The sequence below is a fragment of the Borostomias antarcticus genome, assembly GCF_949987555.1.
Source record: "Borostomias antarcticus genome assembly, chromosome: 16".
NCBI lineage: Eukaryota > Metazoa > Chordata > Actinopteri > Stomiiformes > Stomiidae > Borostomias > Borostomias antarcticus.
Window position 1 is genome coordinate 4,711,441 of NC_140249.1, and position 13,543 is coordinate 4,724,983.

General features: G+C 45.8%; 1 protein-coding gene across 1 annotated transcript in view; it reads right to left on the reverse strand.

The window, feature by feature from the left end:
- Positions 1–2,675: 2,675 nt before the first annotated feature.
- Positions 2,676–13,543, reverse strand: part of mboat2a (membrane bound O-acyltransferase domain containing 2a) — a gene marked incomplete at both ends in the record, with an annotated part of 55,527 nt that continues 44,659 nt past the window's right edge. Inside the window, 8 exons of the mRNA XM_084451117.1 lie at positions 2,676–2,856; positions 4,966–5,117; positions 5,877–6,009; positions 6,689–6,753; positions 6,840–6,943; positions 7,712–7,904; positions 10,713–10,893; positions 13,045–13,099. Of these exons, the coding sequence (XP_084307243.1) occupies positions 2,676–2,856; positions 4,966–5,117; positions 5,877–6,009; positions 6,689–6,753; positions 6,840–6,943; positions 7,712–7,904; positions 10,713–10,893; positions 13,045–13,099 (1,064 nt within the window). The remainder of the gene's footprint in view (positions 2,857–4,965; positions 5,118–5,876; positions 6,010–6,688; positions 6,754–6,839; positions 6,944–7,711; positions 7,905–10,712; positions 10,894–13,044; positions 13,100–13,543) is intronic.

Genomic DNA, 13,543 nt, shown 5'->3' on the forward strand with positions numbered 1-13,543 from the left:
CCTGCAGGAGGGAAGCTAAGCTAGCTAGCTGAGCTAACGTGAGTTGGGTTTAATATTCACAACTCCTCCCACTCTTACAGTAAAAGGGCGTGGCTCCCGAGGGAGAGTTTGTAAGAACTTGTGTTATGATCTAATGTGAATGGATATTAGGTCAGAGCCCGTTCTTACCAACACAGCAGCAACTAATTCAGTGGGCTGGATTTGTCTGACAATATATTTCTCAGGGAGGGAGGGAATGATGAATTGTTGGACCATTCATCACACACACACAAATACTTTATTTGATTCCACAAAATATATTACTGCAGGGAATCACATACACGCACGTGTATGCACACTCACTCAGACTAATCTCCCCCCCCTCCAACACACACACACACACACTGTAAAACGCACTCTCTCTCTCTCTCTCACACACACACACACACACACACACACAGTAAACACATACCCTCTCCCTCTCTCTCTCACACACACACTTTCTCTCATGATCTCACATTAATGAAAGATTCCTATCCTCACTGAGTCTCAACCCCTGCTTTCATTCTGTTGCTATGCCAACTTCTCCATGCAGCGCTGGGTACACACATTCCAAAAAGAGAGACAGACTTCTGTTTTGAAATCTCTGTATTAGTGTTTAAAAATAATCTCTTTATTTGACGACATAAATCAAAATTTCAAAGTACTGTTATACAAATCTTTCCATAGGTTTCCTTCTCACACAAAAATAATCATTTTTTTTTTTCACACACAACATATATGTGCCTTTTATAATTTGGCACTTGGGACATTATGTAGCAGTTTGCATTGTTCTGCTGGTTTGGTTGGCCATGCAGTGCAAAAGTCGGCATGTTGGTAAAATGACTTCCCCTTCCTCTGGGCTTGTAGGCCCTGGCTACAAATATTCTGAGACCACATCGACATCTAAGAACCACATAAAACACACAATTATGGCAGGAGTATGCACATACAGTATTAGGAAGAAAAAGGTGAAGAAATAGGTTGGAAAACTTGTCTGCTACTTTGCTGTTACTCTTTATTTAAAAAATTCTCCCAAAGTGGTTGATTTAGGGTTAGGGCTGCCATCTTGGATACACTACGTTGTTTACCATTGACTGACCAAGATAACAATACTGTGTGCTTTGAAATCCAGAGAACACATATCCTTATTCCTCACTTCTGTTTCCCAAAATATCGGTCCCAGGAGGATTTTTTTCCTCACCTGAAACATTGTTTTGTTAGTACAGAGGCTTTAGGGTGTGTGGGTCACAGCGCTGAACAGCTCAGGGGACCTCTGTCTAATCTCCCATAATTGGGGATGGTTATCTCCTAGGCAACAAGAGAACCCAACACAGGAGCACAACAAATACAGAGCAAATTATATACACCAGGTATCCCCACTGTCGAACATCCACTTTACGTGTCTAGTCTGGTCGAAGTGAGTAGTATTTTATCTGAGAATATGAGAATGCAAGCCGGTATCATTGACCGTGTAATTAAGTTATAAGTGACTGAACATGACACACTTACTGAGTCACATCCCACGTTAATTTACTCATTCTGTTACAACACATTGTGATTAGCATTATGTTATAAGTCAGGTTGGACTTTAATCAGTCTCTGTACCGTAAGAGACATTAGAGCTTGATCTTGTCCAAATACTGTATATCCAATCCTGCTGCAAACACTTCTCCCTCCATGGTCAGAGCCTACTGGTAGATTTATATGGAACTAAGCCTTATTACTGATATTTCAGAGAGAGGTAAGATATCTGAACCAAGAGGACACCTACAGTTTGTAAATAAAAACAACAAAGATATTAGTATGAACCTCCCCTGGTCAAGACCTTAAAACTAAACCGAACCACTCAAATCATCTATCCCCATAAACACTCTCCTTTTGCGAAGCACCTTTCCGTGTGAAGAACAAGAATCGTGAAAGCAGCAGATATGAAAAAGCATTAAAATTACAGAAATCAAAGAAAGTTTAGAGTATCCTAAGGCCTGGTATGAAATTGGCAGCTGACAACAATTTTTCTATTTAATTTTACGCACATACATTTTCATGTTAGGCCTTTTTCAGAGGTTTTCAGACAATGACAAAAAAAATCCTCCACTGTACCTCTGTATACTGTACCTGTCTGTCTGTATAGCACCCTCTATCTCACCATGACGGAACTGCATCGGGGGCAATTTACCTACAGTATGCTACAAGCCCACCCCTCCCACCCGTCTGGACAGTATCTGCACCTGTCTGGGCCGCTGGCTGCTGAGAACATACAGGGTTTAAGGCAACTTCATTTTGCATTCTTCTGCATCCTCTCTTTGAACATCTTCTCCGGGCTCATGTTACGAAGCATTCCTCCTTGTCTTCCGCAGACCTCGAACGCCCCTCTCCCGTCAGTCAGTCCGCTCCTCCTCTCCCGTGTCCTCGCCGTCGTTCCTCGCTACCGGGAGGTTCTGGACGTGTCTGGACGCGCGTGTCTGTCCGTCTGTCTCTCTGTCCGTTACGTGAGTCTGTTTATTTGGTTCTCCGAGGGCGGAAGAGCGGCTGCGCTCGTCTCCGCGGGGGGGGGGGGGGTGGGGAGCGGTGTCCTGCTCTCTGTCTGTGTGGCTGAGGGGGGGCTGGTGGTGGGGGGTGGGGGGGAGGGGCAGGGGGGGCGCGGCTGTCTCGCCTCATGTGCTTTTGTGTTTCTGGTTGCAGTTGTTGTCTGTGGCTGAGTGGTTGTTGTGGTCCCCGTCGTCCAGCTGTCGTAGGCTGTTCCCCTGCTCCTCCTTGGGCCTCAGGTGCCGCGGCCTCACGGGCAGGACCAGCACCAGCAGCAGACAGAGCAGGTGTATGCAGTAGTACCAGGACCTGAGGAGACAGGCGGGAGACGGACCACAACTCCGGGTTAAAGGTACCCAACGAAACGTGAATCAAAACAATCAGTTCTTTGTTTATTTTCGAAATTCCTCTATATGGTTCCTTGTAGTCTAATAAACATGTTGAATCACTTGAATGTCTTTCCTACCTTGTTATTTCTTCGCAAAATGATATTTAGCTAATGTTTTGAAAACAACAAAGATGTGTGAAAAGTCACTATTATGTGCTCCGTGTATTGACGCAATGACCTAGTACGTGATTTTCGGGGACCACCTTCTCAAATTTGCTCTAGAGCGCATACTAGTGGTCAAAAACTACACTGGGTACCTTTAATTCACCAACATCCTGCTGTGGATATGGAAGGGTCAACAACTGAACCCCCTGTGTTGGCGCATCGCCAGCGGCGTTTAAGCTTATTACAAACACTGGGAATAAACTGGTGAGAGGGAGTAGTTGACCGTGTCACTCAGAGGCACAACTCATAACTCGCAGGCTCAAGCGCTAATGTTAATACCACCTCAAAGTTCAGAGCAGAGGAGAAACTGATGGGTCATGGTTAATCCTGCCTACTATGCCCCAGTCATCACAAAACACTGCTTATTATGGGATTTAAGGAGTCCGTCCTACCCCCACCGGGGCGCTGCTGTCACAGCACCACAACGCAGTGTTCCAGAACCACCTGGCCCAAGTCCCGCCCCTGAACACTCCACCAGCCGGCTCCTAATTCCCCGTCCTTAACGAGGCTGTTTAACGAGCCCCTTCGTACAGGCCGGTTTAATAACGACGACACCATACTGTACTGTAGATCTGCCTTCCCTTCACAGAGGCACCCCCATCTTGTTAATACCCAACCTTTATTACTGCTAGTAAATCACCCCCGTCACCCAGCCGTTAAACTGCCCTGTTAACTACCTGAGGTTTGGGGGGGGTAATAGAAACTCTAATACCATATTCTTTATGGCCTTGTGGAAAGAGAGTGAAAACAAGCGTACAGTGATCTGTCTTCCCTCAACCCCCGTCAGCATGCAGATGAATGTGAGAGTGGGATTTTCTAGTTTAGATTTATCTATAGAGTTGGCGTATAGGCCCATCATGTTTTGTTTGGTCTAAATGTAACCATTTATTTGAAATTAAGTAAGAATTAAAATATCAGTGATTACAAATAGATATAATTACTACATTATTATATAGGTCTGAATCATGATATATAGCCTATTTTGGTATAAATGACAGATGAAAAATTATGAAAAATACATGTTAATTATTTTTTTTAAATAAATCATGTGCTTTTGATAGATCTCTTCAGTGTGCGGGGCCAGTCCTATAGGCTAAACACACAAGGTGGTCTGTGGTTGATGATTAGCCAAGTGGGGATTCACACAAAAAGAAAGACATCAGGACAGATCACTAGCCTCGGTTAAAAAATATGGAACAAATCCGAATTAGGTCTACTTGCAAACTTTGGAATCCCTTCTTTGAAAATGTCTTTTTTCAGGTAAGAGAATATTCTAGCATGTTTGCTGTGACTGAATTGTGATGCCTGCCTGCTGTGCGGTGTGAGTGTGAGTGTGTTGGGCGACTGCGCTGTTTGGATTTAGGCATATTGTTGCGTGGTTGCAGGCCTAGTTGTGGTTGTGGTCTTATTGTTAACGATATTAGCCTTGACAAGTTCACGTTCTTTATTTATGGTGTGTGTGCAAAGCGTGTATAGCCAAGCCTACTGTAGTTGATTGCCTTGGCTTTCATCCATGAAAGTACTGCGTATTTATTGAGACTTCAACATAATGAACCCCCTGATCATCACAGGCTATTTCGCATGCTACTTTTACTGAGACAACAAGTACAAAGGACAATGTACTCGGCAATGGAAAAAAATGATTGTGACGACCGCCCCCTGGTGGTGAGCTCTGGTACATCACGTGTGCCGGACACGCACACACACATGCATGCACGCGCTGTACCGTACGGAACGTAATGTACTCTGGTCAATCTAAAGCTTCGGCGTTCTCCAGCCATACACACCTACTGTCTGATGGAGAATCAATAAAGTTGCACTGTTTTGACATTCACATTCCATTCCGGAACCCTGAGCTGACCGACCTGTAGAACTTCAGCGACGGCGCCACCGCCAGCAGCACGAAGGGCACCACCGTGTAGCATATGGCCACCTGCGTCCCCGCCCACGTGATGACGTCATAGACGCGCTGGTGTGTCGCTGAGCCCAGGAAGTAGGGCCTGACGTTGTGTCTTATCTGGAGAAAGAAGTCATGTTATTGTAAAACTCCACATTGTAAATCTCTAAATAAACAGTATACCATTTGCAGAAAGTGAGACTGAGGAGGAGATAGGACTAAAAGGCAGTTTGTAGTAATGACCATGAAAATAAATAAAGTTTCAATAAACTTCAGAGTTCATTGTAAGCAATCATTATAAACAAACTCCTAACAGGAAGTTGACTGACCTAGTTGCTTGTCCTATCATGCGGAGATGCAATTTGCTCTGACAAGCATCATTACTAGAACTGAGCCTCATGCAGTCTCTCTCTCTCCACCCCTCCCTCTCTCTCTCCACCCCTCCCTCTCTCTCTCCATCCCTCCTTCTCTCTCTCCATCCCTCCTTCTCTCTCTCCACCCCTCCCTCTCTCTCTCCACCCCTCCCTCTCTCTCTCTCCATCCCTCCCTCTCTCTCTCCATCCCTCCCTCTCTCTCTCTCTCTCAAACCCTCCTTCTCTCTCAACCCCTCCTCTCTCCCTCTCTCCGCTCCTCTCTCTCCATCCCTCCTTCTCTCTCTCCATCCCTCTTTCTCTCTCCACTCCTGGACTACAACAATGGCGTGAGTCAATGTCAATGTCATTTTCATTTTATTTATATAGCACCATTCATACAAATCAATGTAGCACATAGTGCTTTACATAAAAGGAGAAAGATAAAAACAAACAGTGAGAACAGATTTAAAAGAAACAATAAAAGTAAAAGCATAAAAAAGAAAAAAAAGTGTGAAATAATACGTACTGCACGTGCGGCCATAGTCATGGCGATGCCTGTGAGGAAGGTGAGGTAGTACCCAGGGTACACCCCGTGCCATATGGCCGACAGCAGGAAAGTGGCCGCCGTGGGGTTGATGGGACAGCGCTCATAACAAACCCTGAGGACACACACACACATGCGCACACACAAGCGCACACGCGCACACACACGCGCACACACACACACACACACACACACACACACACACACACACAGGGAGAGATACACACCCTTAGCTTGGCATACCAATGTTACCTAGCTACTCACTGTTAGCATCCTAGCAGCACTAGAATTGCCACCTTGAATAGGGCTCTAGTGGAGAGGGGTACAGTACACAGTTAGCTTAGCATCCCAATGTTACCTAGCTACACATTGTTAGCATCCCAGTAGCGCTAGCATTGCGACATTGAATAGGGCTCTAGTGGAGAGGGACACTGTTACAGTAGCTTAGCATCCCAATGTTACCTAGATACGCTGTTAGCATCCTGGTGGTACTAGCATTACCACATTGAGTAGGGCACTAGTGAGATGTACACAGTTAGCTTAGCATCCCAATGCCAACTCGACAGCATAAGGATCTCTGTTCCTTAGATCAAGCTTTAGATTGAGGAATTGGAGGTCCCTGCCAATTCCCATCCCTACTAACTGAGCCTGATATTGACACTGATATTTTAATTCACTACTTACTTTCGAATAAATGGTTACATTTTAGACCAAACAAAAACATGAAGACTCAGCAGTGTGTCATAAGCTGTGCTACTTGGCTGTCCATCTTGGTCAATCCTGTGTGTGTTTACCTTTTGAGCCAAAGTGCTGTCTGGATATTCCAGTTGTCCAAGAACATCTTGAAACTGGTTGCGAACTGAAGTAGAAACCATATATATATTGTTAACTTCAACTTAAATAATCAGATATAAATGTGGACGTTAAAGCAACACAGTGACTGACCTCGATGTCCATGATCTTCAGGTTCGATATCCGGTCCCACTGTGGAATGCCTTGTCTGTTGTAACCATTGAAGCCGAAGCCTGCGGCATTGTTGATGGCATCAGCTGTATGGATGAGAAAAGACAAATCACTATAGAAGAGTCTCAGAGGACTATAGAATCAACGGTGGAGGATAAGAGCACTATCCATATCCTGCTACCAACATCTTCCTGCTGTAAATCCTATTTACCATTTGTGCTAAAAGCGTGGAGAGATGTGAGCTGCGTTCCGAATCGCATACTACCCTACTATATAGTATGCCAAAACAGGATGTAGTATGTCCCAATACATAGTATGCCACATGCAGTATGGCAAAAATACCAGGATGTCCTACTACATCCGGTCGTATTTTAAAGTATGCAAGCCAGCAGGCTTTTCTGGCTATTCTGACCCACAATCCTGTGCGTAGCGGAAATGTGCGTCACATGTGCGAGTCGTGACAGCTGTAGACAAATGTTGCATTATGGACAGCGACGGATGTGGGCAAATTTCAAGGCGCAATGTTATGACAAGGTAGTATGTCCCAATTGGAGGCCTACTGCTTGCAAAGTACGTACTTGCTAAGGGCAGCTGTAGTAGGTACTGGTAGTAAGAAGTAGAAGTATGCGATTCGGAACGCAGCCTTAGTGGCTGCCAATACATATGTTATTTCTCCACACATCCAGCAGAGGGCAGTGTAATACAATGTAACATAAATAATGGTCTAGAATGAAAATGTTTTCAGTGATTCTGGAATCTAATCATAATGTCACATCCAACCTCGTGAAAATGGAAACTGCATTCATACAATTATCTGCGTTCGCGTAAGCGCTCCCTCAGTCCGTCCCACTCACCCAGCGTCCAGACGAAGAAGTACTTGGGCCGGAGGGAGAGCATGGAGAGGTAGACGTAGATGACCTGCTGGTAGAACGGCGTGGAGGCGACGAAGCCGTCGTCTATGGCTCGCTCCACCGGGATCAGCTTGTAGATGGTCAGGTAGATGCCCAGGGAGACGACGCATGTAAACAGCTTGTAGATCACATCGTTCTGTGTAGGTGGAGGAGGAGGGGGGTTGGATGAGTTGGAGAGGGAGAGTTCACTTTGTTTCACCAACACAGGAATATACCAACCATCAGTTGTCAGTTATCAGTGTAAAAAAACAACAACAACATGTTTATTCCAAGAAGCGCTAGCAGGTTAGCTCGTCTTGGCATCTGGAAGTAGTGAGTATACTGCAGAGCAATCACAAAACCAAACCAAAAAACTGTTTGGCAGCAGGAAATCCTGGGTCTGTTCTAATCTGTGAAGTATTTGAGTCTAACATCGTGAAGACAGCATGGGTCTGTTGCTAACGCTCAGCAGACCTCCAGCAGAGACTGAGTAACTCGCTGAAATCGAGCTCTATATTTAGCCCTGCCCCTCCTCTCCTCTAAGTAGACCCCCCACTGGATACCAAGCGCTGGAGTGAGGGATCATTTATTGACACAAAACATGTGAAAATAGAGAAGATTATGTGGACGAAAAAGATACAGTATGCAGCATCACTTGTTATTGCAGGCCAGCCAACCAAGGTGCTGGAGGTTGTAAGACAGAGGGAATGTTCCATCAAGATAATAGAAGTGTTCTACTTCTAATTCTGAGGGAAGATCCCTCTGTTATTGTACACATAGTATGAAGGCGCCATTATCATAGGCCTGCAACAGGAGAGCTGTGTGTCCTCAGTCTGCTCTGGCGAGCTGGAGGCAGTGTTTCCTGTGGAAGTGATCTCTGGTGTGGTGGTGTCAACCTTGAGACGAAAAAGTTTCAGAGACTTTGTTTCCTGCATTTTGGTGACTTTTAAAGAATGAAAATGACATAATAAGTATACTGCTATTTTTATGTTTAATCCATTTTTTTAGTCATGCGGTGAGAACAATGAATATGTTTTTAATGAATAAAAATGTATGCTTGATGCCCATTGATGCATGCTCAGACCGTCTAAATCAGACTGTCTTTCTAATCTCTCATCTTCACTCTCTCCTGTCCCTTTCCTTCTCCTCTCTCTACTTCTGCTCTCCTCTCAACAACCTCTCCTTCTCACCTGTCCCTCCCCACAGTCCTGTCCTCTCCTACCAGTCACTACCTTTTTGCTTAAATGAAGTCTCCGACGTAAATTCAGGCGAGGCATGTACGTCACGGCCGGGGTAGTCAGCAGAGGTTTATCAGTCACGCATGACGCCAGCACCAGCTGACTGTAGCTGTCATAGCATTGGTCAGCTCACTAGAGCGCATGTATTTAAGCTGTCAAAACATGTCATTGTTCGCACTTGCCATTACTGCTGGTTGTGCATTGCATGCTCGCCCCACCTCCTCCCCTGCTCCTCCTGCGTATGTCATCTGTTGTCATCGTTGCTCTCTGTCCGGGGTAAGTTTGTCAGGTATTCCACTAGCGTCGGCTAGTGGATGCCAGAGTAGAAACTAGCTGGTCTCTGTGGCTCTCTGTGGTGACCGTGGGCCGAAACGTCTCTGAATGGCCATCCAGCGGTCCCTCCGGTCGCCATGGAGGCAGAGACACTAGGCTGTATCTCCCTCGGAACCCATGAAGCGTCGGCCCGTGGGGGCCAGGGACTATAATGTACAGCAGTCCTCCTGTGGCGCTCTTTGACGGTCTTAGTGGGCTGAGTTACCTCCGAGCGTCTTCCCGATCGCGGCCCACTCTGATCGTCATTGAGGCAGGGGGCTAGATGCCGTTCCCCCTTTTCTGGCTCTCTGGGCCAAGCGGCCCAGAGGGGGGGAACACCTAGATTGCCTCCCCCTGCTAACGCGCTTTCCATGTCGGTGGAAGGCAGGGGGCCCCCCGGACAGAGCACACCGCCAAAATTCATATGCTATGTATTATGCCGCATGTATAATAAATGTTCAAATTTGACAAAAATGATCTCGACTGAACTGACATTTTGTTGCTCTTTCTGTTGCTTTGACTGGCACATTTTAGGTAGCGGGAGGAACATTAACGCAAACTTTTGGTTCAGCCAGCCAAAAAGACGGTCGCTCAGTCAGTCAGTCAGGGCAGCGCCTCTGATTCGCATGTTGTACTCGCGCTTGTGGTGTGGGCCGTCTCCTTGACAACGCTAGCTGACTGACGGACAGCATGTTATTTTGTAATCAGCTCCATTGCTGAAGAAAACATCCCTTGATGTGCTGCAAGACTTTTGAATTGACCACAGAAAGCAGCATTCACAGAGCGCGCGGCTTAGGCTCTTGTTGAAAATTAAAATGTGGGCACGACATTATCATGGTTGATAGTGCATTTAGGCAGAAATATTTAAAAAGTTTAAGATTTTTAATTTAAGACTAATATATACAGCCTAATTTGTTTTGGTTTTTTTTGTATGAAATGTACAGTATGGTGTGACGGCAAGGATTTTGCATGGCAAAACCTTACCAGCAGAAACACTGGCTGGAGGTAAGATCATCATGGGGACCCAACAGGAAAACGTTGGCTGACAACTCACATTGAACCTTTTCATTGGTATCTGTAGTATTTACACCCACACATTCATACCTTGAGTATTCATTCTACCCCAGCACACTTAAAATACGTTTAAAAAACAGTTTTTTGGATGCCTAGAGACAGTGCAACTACAGAGGCTTATATTCTTCTCATCCAGTTCATGCAGGAACAGACCAGCAGAGGGAGCTCTAACAGGGATAGTGCTCATATAGCTGCAGCAGCTACATGTTATTAAAGACAGAAGTGTTATTCTCTAGTCTAATATATCTGTTAGCTACTGTTAGCCTGCCTTTGCTGAGGGGCGCATGTGTGAGGCCACATCAGTTACCTACAGGCAGCTGTGTGTCTAGGCGTTGGCCTACCTTAGGCGAGGGCTGGGTGACCTTGTACTTCCCATTCTCCTTGCCGTTGGCCTCGGGGAGGCTATGGCAGCCGCTGCCCTCCATGAAGGCCATGTAGTCGTTGTAGGAGCAGGTGGGCCCCGCCAGGATGCCCATGAAGTTACAGTTGTAGCTCAGGTACTCCAGCAGACTGGGCATCCTCCTGAGAGAGAGAGAGAGAGAGAGAGAGAGAGGGAGAGAGGAGAGAGTACATCACGGAGCCGGCAGCAACGTTTCACAGTGATTGTAGACTGTACGTTTACATGTGACAAATAAAGATCTGAATCTGAGAGAGAGAGAGAGAGAGAGAGAGAGAGATGGACAGAGAGAGAGATGGAGGCAGACAGACAGACAGACAGACAGACAGACAGACAGACAGACAGACAGACAGACAGACAGACCAGACAGACCAGACAGACCAGACAGACAGACCAGACAGACAGACAGACAGACAGACAGGCAGACAGGCAGACAGGCAGACAGGCAGGGACACACAAGCCAGAAAAAGAGGCAGAGTTCAGGCGGACGTGAGCAGGGTCATAGATTATATAGCTTGGAGGAACCATGGAAACGGCCTGCGCTGCATGCAGAGTCTGTGTGACTCTGGAGAGGGCTGTCCAGCCGTCTGGCCACAGTCACCTGCAAGGTCAGGAGAATAAGGCTGACCGCTCCTTTCACTGCGGTTGCCAGCTCGGACCAAGATTATTATAGTTAATGAAAACTAAAAAACTAAAACTAGGTGTGAAAAAAACATTTCATTTAACTTAAATAAAAATAAAAGCTAGGCTTTATAAAAAATGATAACTGAAACTGTATTGTGTGTTTACAAAACTAGCTAAAATGAACTTATAGAGCAAATGTCTTAAGTTTTTTTCATTTATACATAAGCATAGTATTTTGGTTGGATATGAAATCTTTTTTTTTTTTGCAGTGCCCCTGCGCAGATGTAATGCGTGTGCCAGAGCTCGCGAGATCTGGATAGCCTCACAAGGCTAGTGCAGAAGAATAAAAAACATAAAACATAAAAAAATTAACTAAAACTAAGCATTTTCAAAAAATTAAAAGTAAACTAAACTAGCGAACCCGGTTTAAAAACGAATTAAAACTAAACTGAAATAGAAAACAAAAAGTTAAAACGATAGAAAAATAAAAACTAATGAAAAATTCGAACTATTATAACCTTGTCTCAGACATGGTCATCCCACTTTAGGCTCTCTTTACCTGCGTGTGAAAAGGACAACCTCCCATCAGGTCGGGAACCCTGCGTCTGCTCAAGAGCATCTCACTCACCACGACCATGCCTGTTCTGCTCCCGATGGCAGGGTGTGATCGCTTCATTGAGATTTTATAGAGGAAAAACTATCACATCCTACACAGAGACATTTTTAAATGAAACATCTAAAAAGATGATTTTGGTTATTCCGTTTTTACATTCTTAATCCCACGAGATGTTTTTATTGGTCTTGCAGTATTAGGACAGATTAGCCTCCAACACGGGGCAGTAGCGAGATATTTCTCTACCGGATGATTCGCGCAAATTTAAATCAGTCATTTCACCGCACCCGTCTTAAATTGATATAATCTTCTTCAGTATTCTCAAAATCAACCTCAATACATACTGTGCACATCATGCATCCGATGATCATGCATCTAACAATGTGTTATTATGGAGAGATGTACCGTAGCTCATCTCACTCCCATCTTTGGGTGTAACTTCCCTCTCCTCCCTGCTAGCATTGTGTACTTCCCTCACTTCCCTGGTTTCTGACAACTTCCTGTCTGCCCTGGTCACATCGTACAGTGTGGATGTGTGGTTGCCAGGCAACTAGTGCGAGTTCTTCGGTCTGGGGGTCCATATTCCCTCCCAGCGCCTCGGCCTGCAGGATGAGTGGACCGGGACCGCAGGGTGTGGTGTCAGAGTAATCAGAACCATTCACTTGTAATATCAACAGCTACATTCTGGGCGGACTTAGCGACAAAACAAGGAAATTACTTCAAGATTCCAAAGTCCTCTCTGGACAAAGCATTATCCTGTTATGAGCTGTTGCTAGGAATGGTGCCTACATGACTCAGCATTTGTTTTTCTCTCCTCGAGATGAAGAATCCCCGACTCGCTGACGGTAGCATTAACGAGGGAGACGGCAGAGGACCTTCAATAGAGACGGTGGACAGAAGGGACTGTGGAGACACCTTAGCGTCCGGTTGCCTAGCAGTGCAGTAGGTGAAATGGTAAGTGCATAGCTCGGTCACAGTGCGGATACAACAGCTGATCCTAGGCCAGCTTGGAGAGTAAAAACATACCTCAGTCACATACCTGACAGCTAGGTATCTCTGACTGGGACTCAGCTGCTCCTCCTTCTTGGCCAGACCTAACGGAGTGAGGGGGGTGAGAGAGACATAGAGAGAGGGAGAGGGAGAGGGAGAGAGAGAGAGAGAGAGAGAGAGAGAGAGAGAGAGAGAGAGAGAGAAAGGGATGGAGACAGAGTGAGGGAGAGAGAGGCATGGAGAGATATAAACAGAGAGAGGTAGAGAGACCGGGGGGCAGAGAGTGAGAGCAAAATAGAGAGGGAGAGAGATGGAGGGAGAGAGTAAGGAAGAGAAGGATGAAGAGAGAGAGTAAACATTGTTAGTGGTGATTTGTGGTTGAGTGGTCTCTTATGTACAGTATTATGGTTACCTCACTTATACACACTCTCCAGCACACGGACCAGAGACTCAGTGTCTCCTATACATGTGAGTCAGTCATGGAAACGACGCGCTAGGCCTGACACGACTGACCGCCTCAGGCTCGTCCCACGCGACCAGTCGTAACG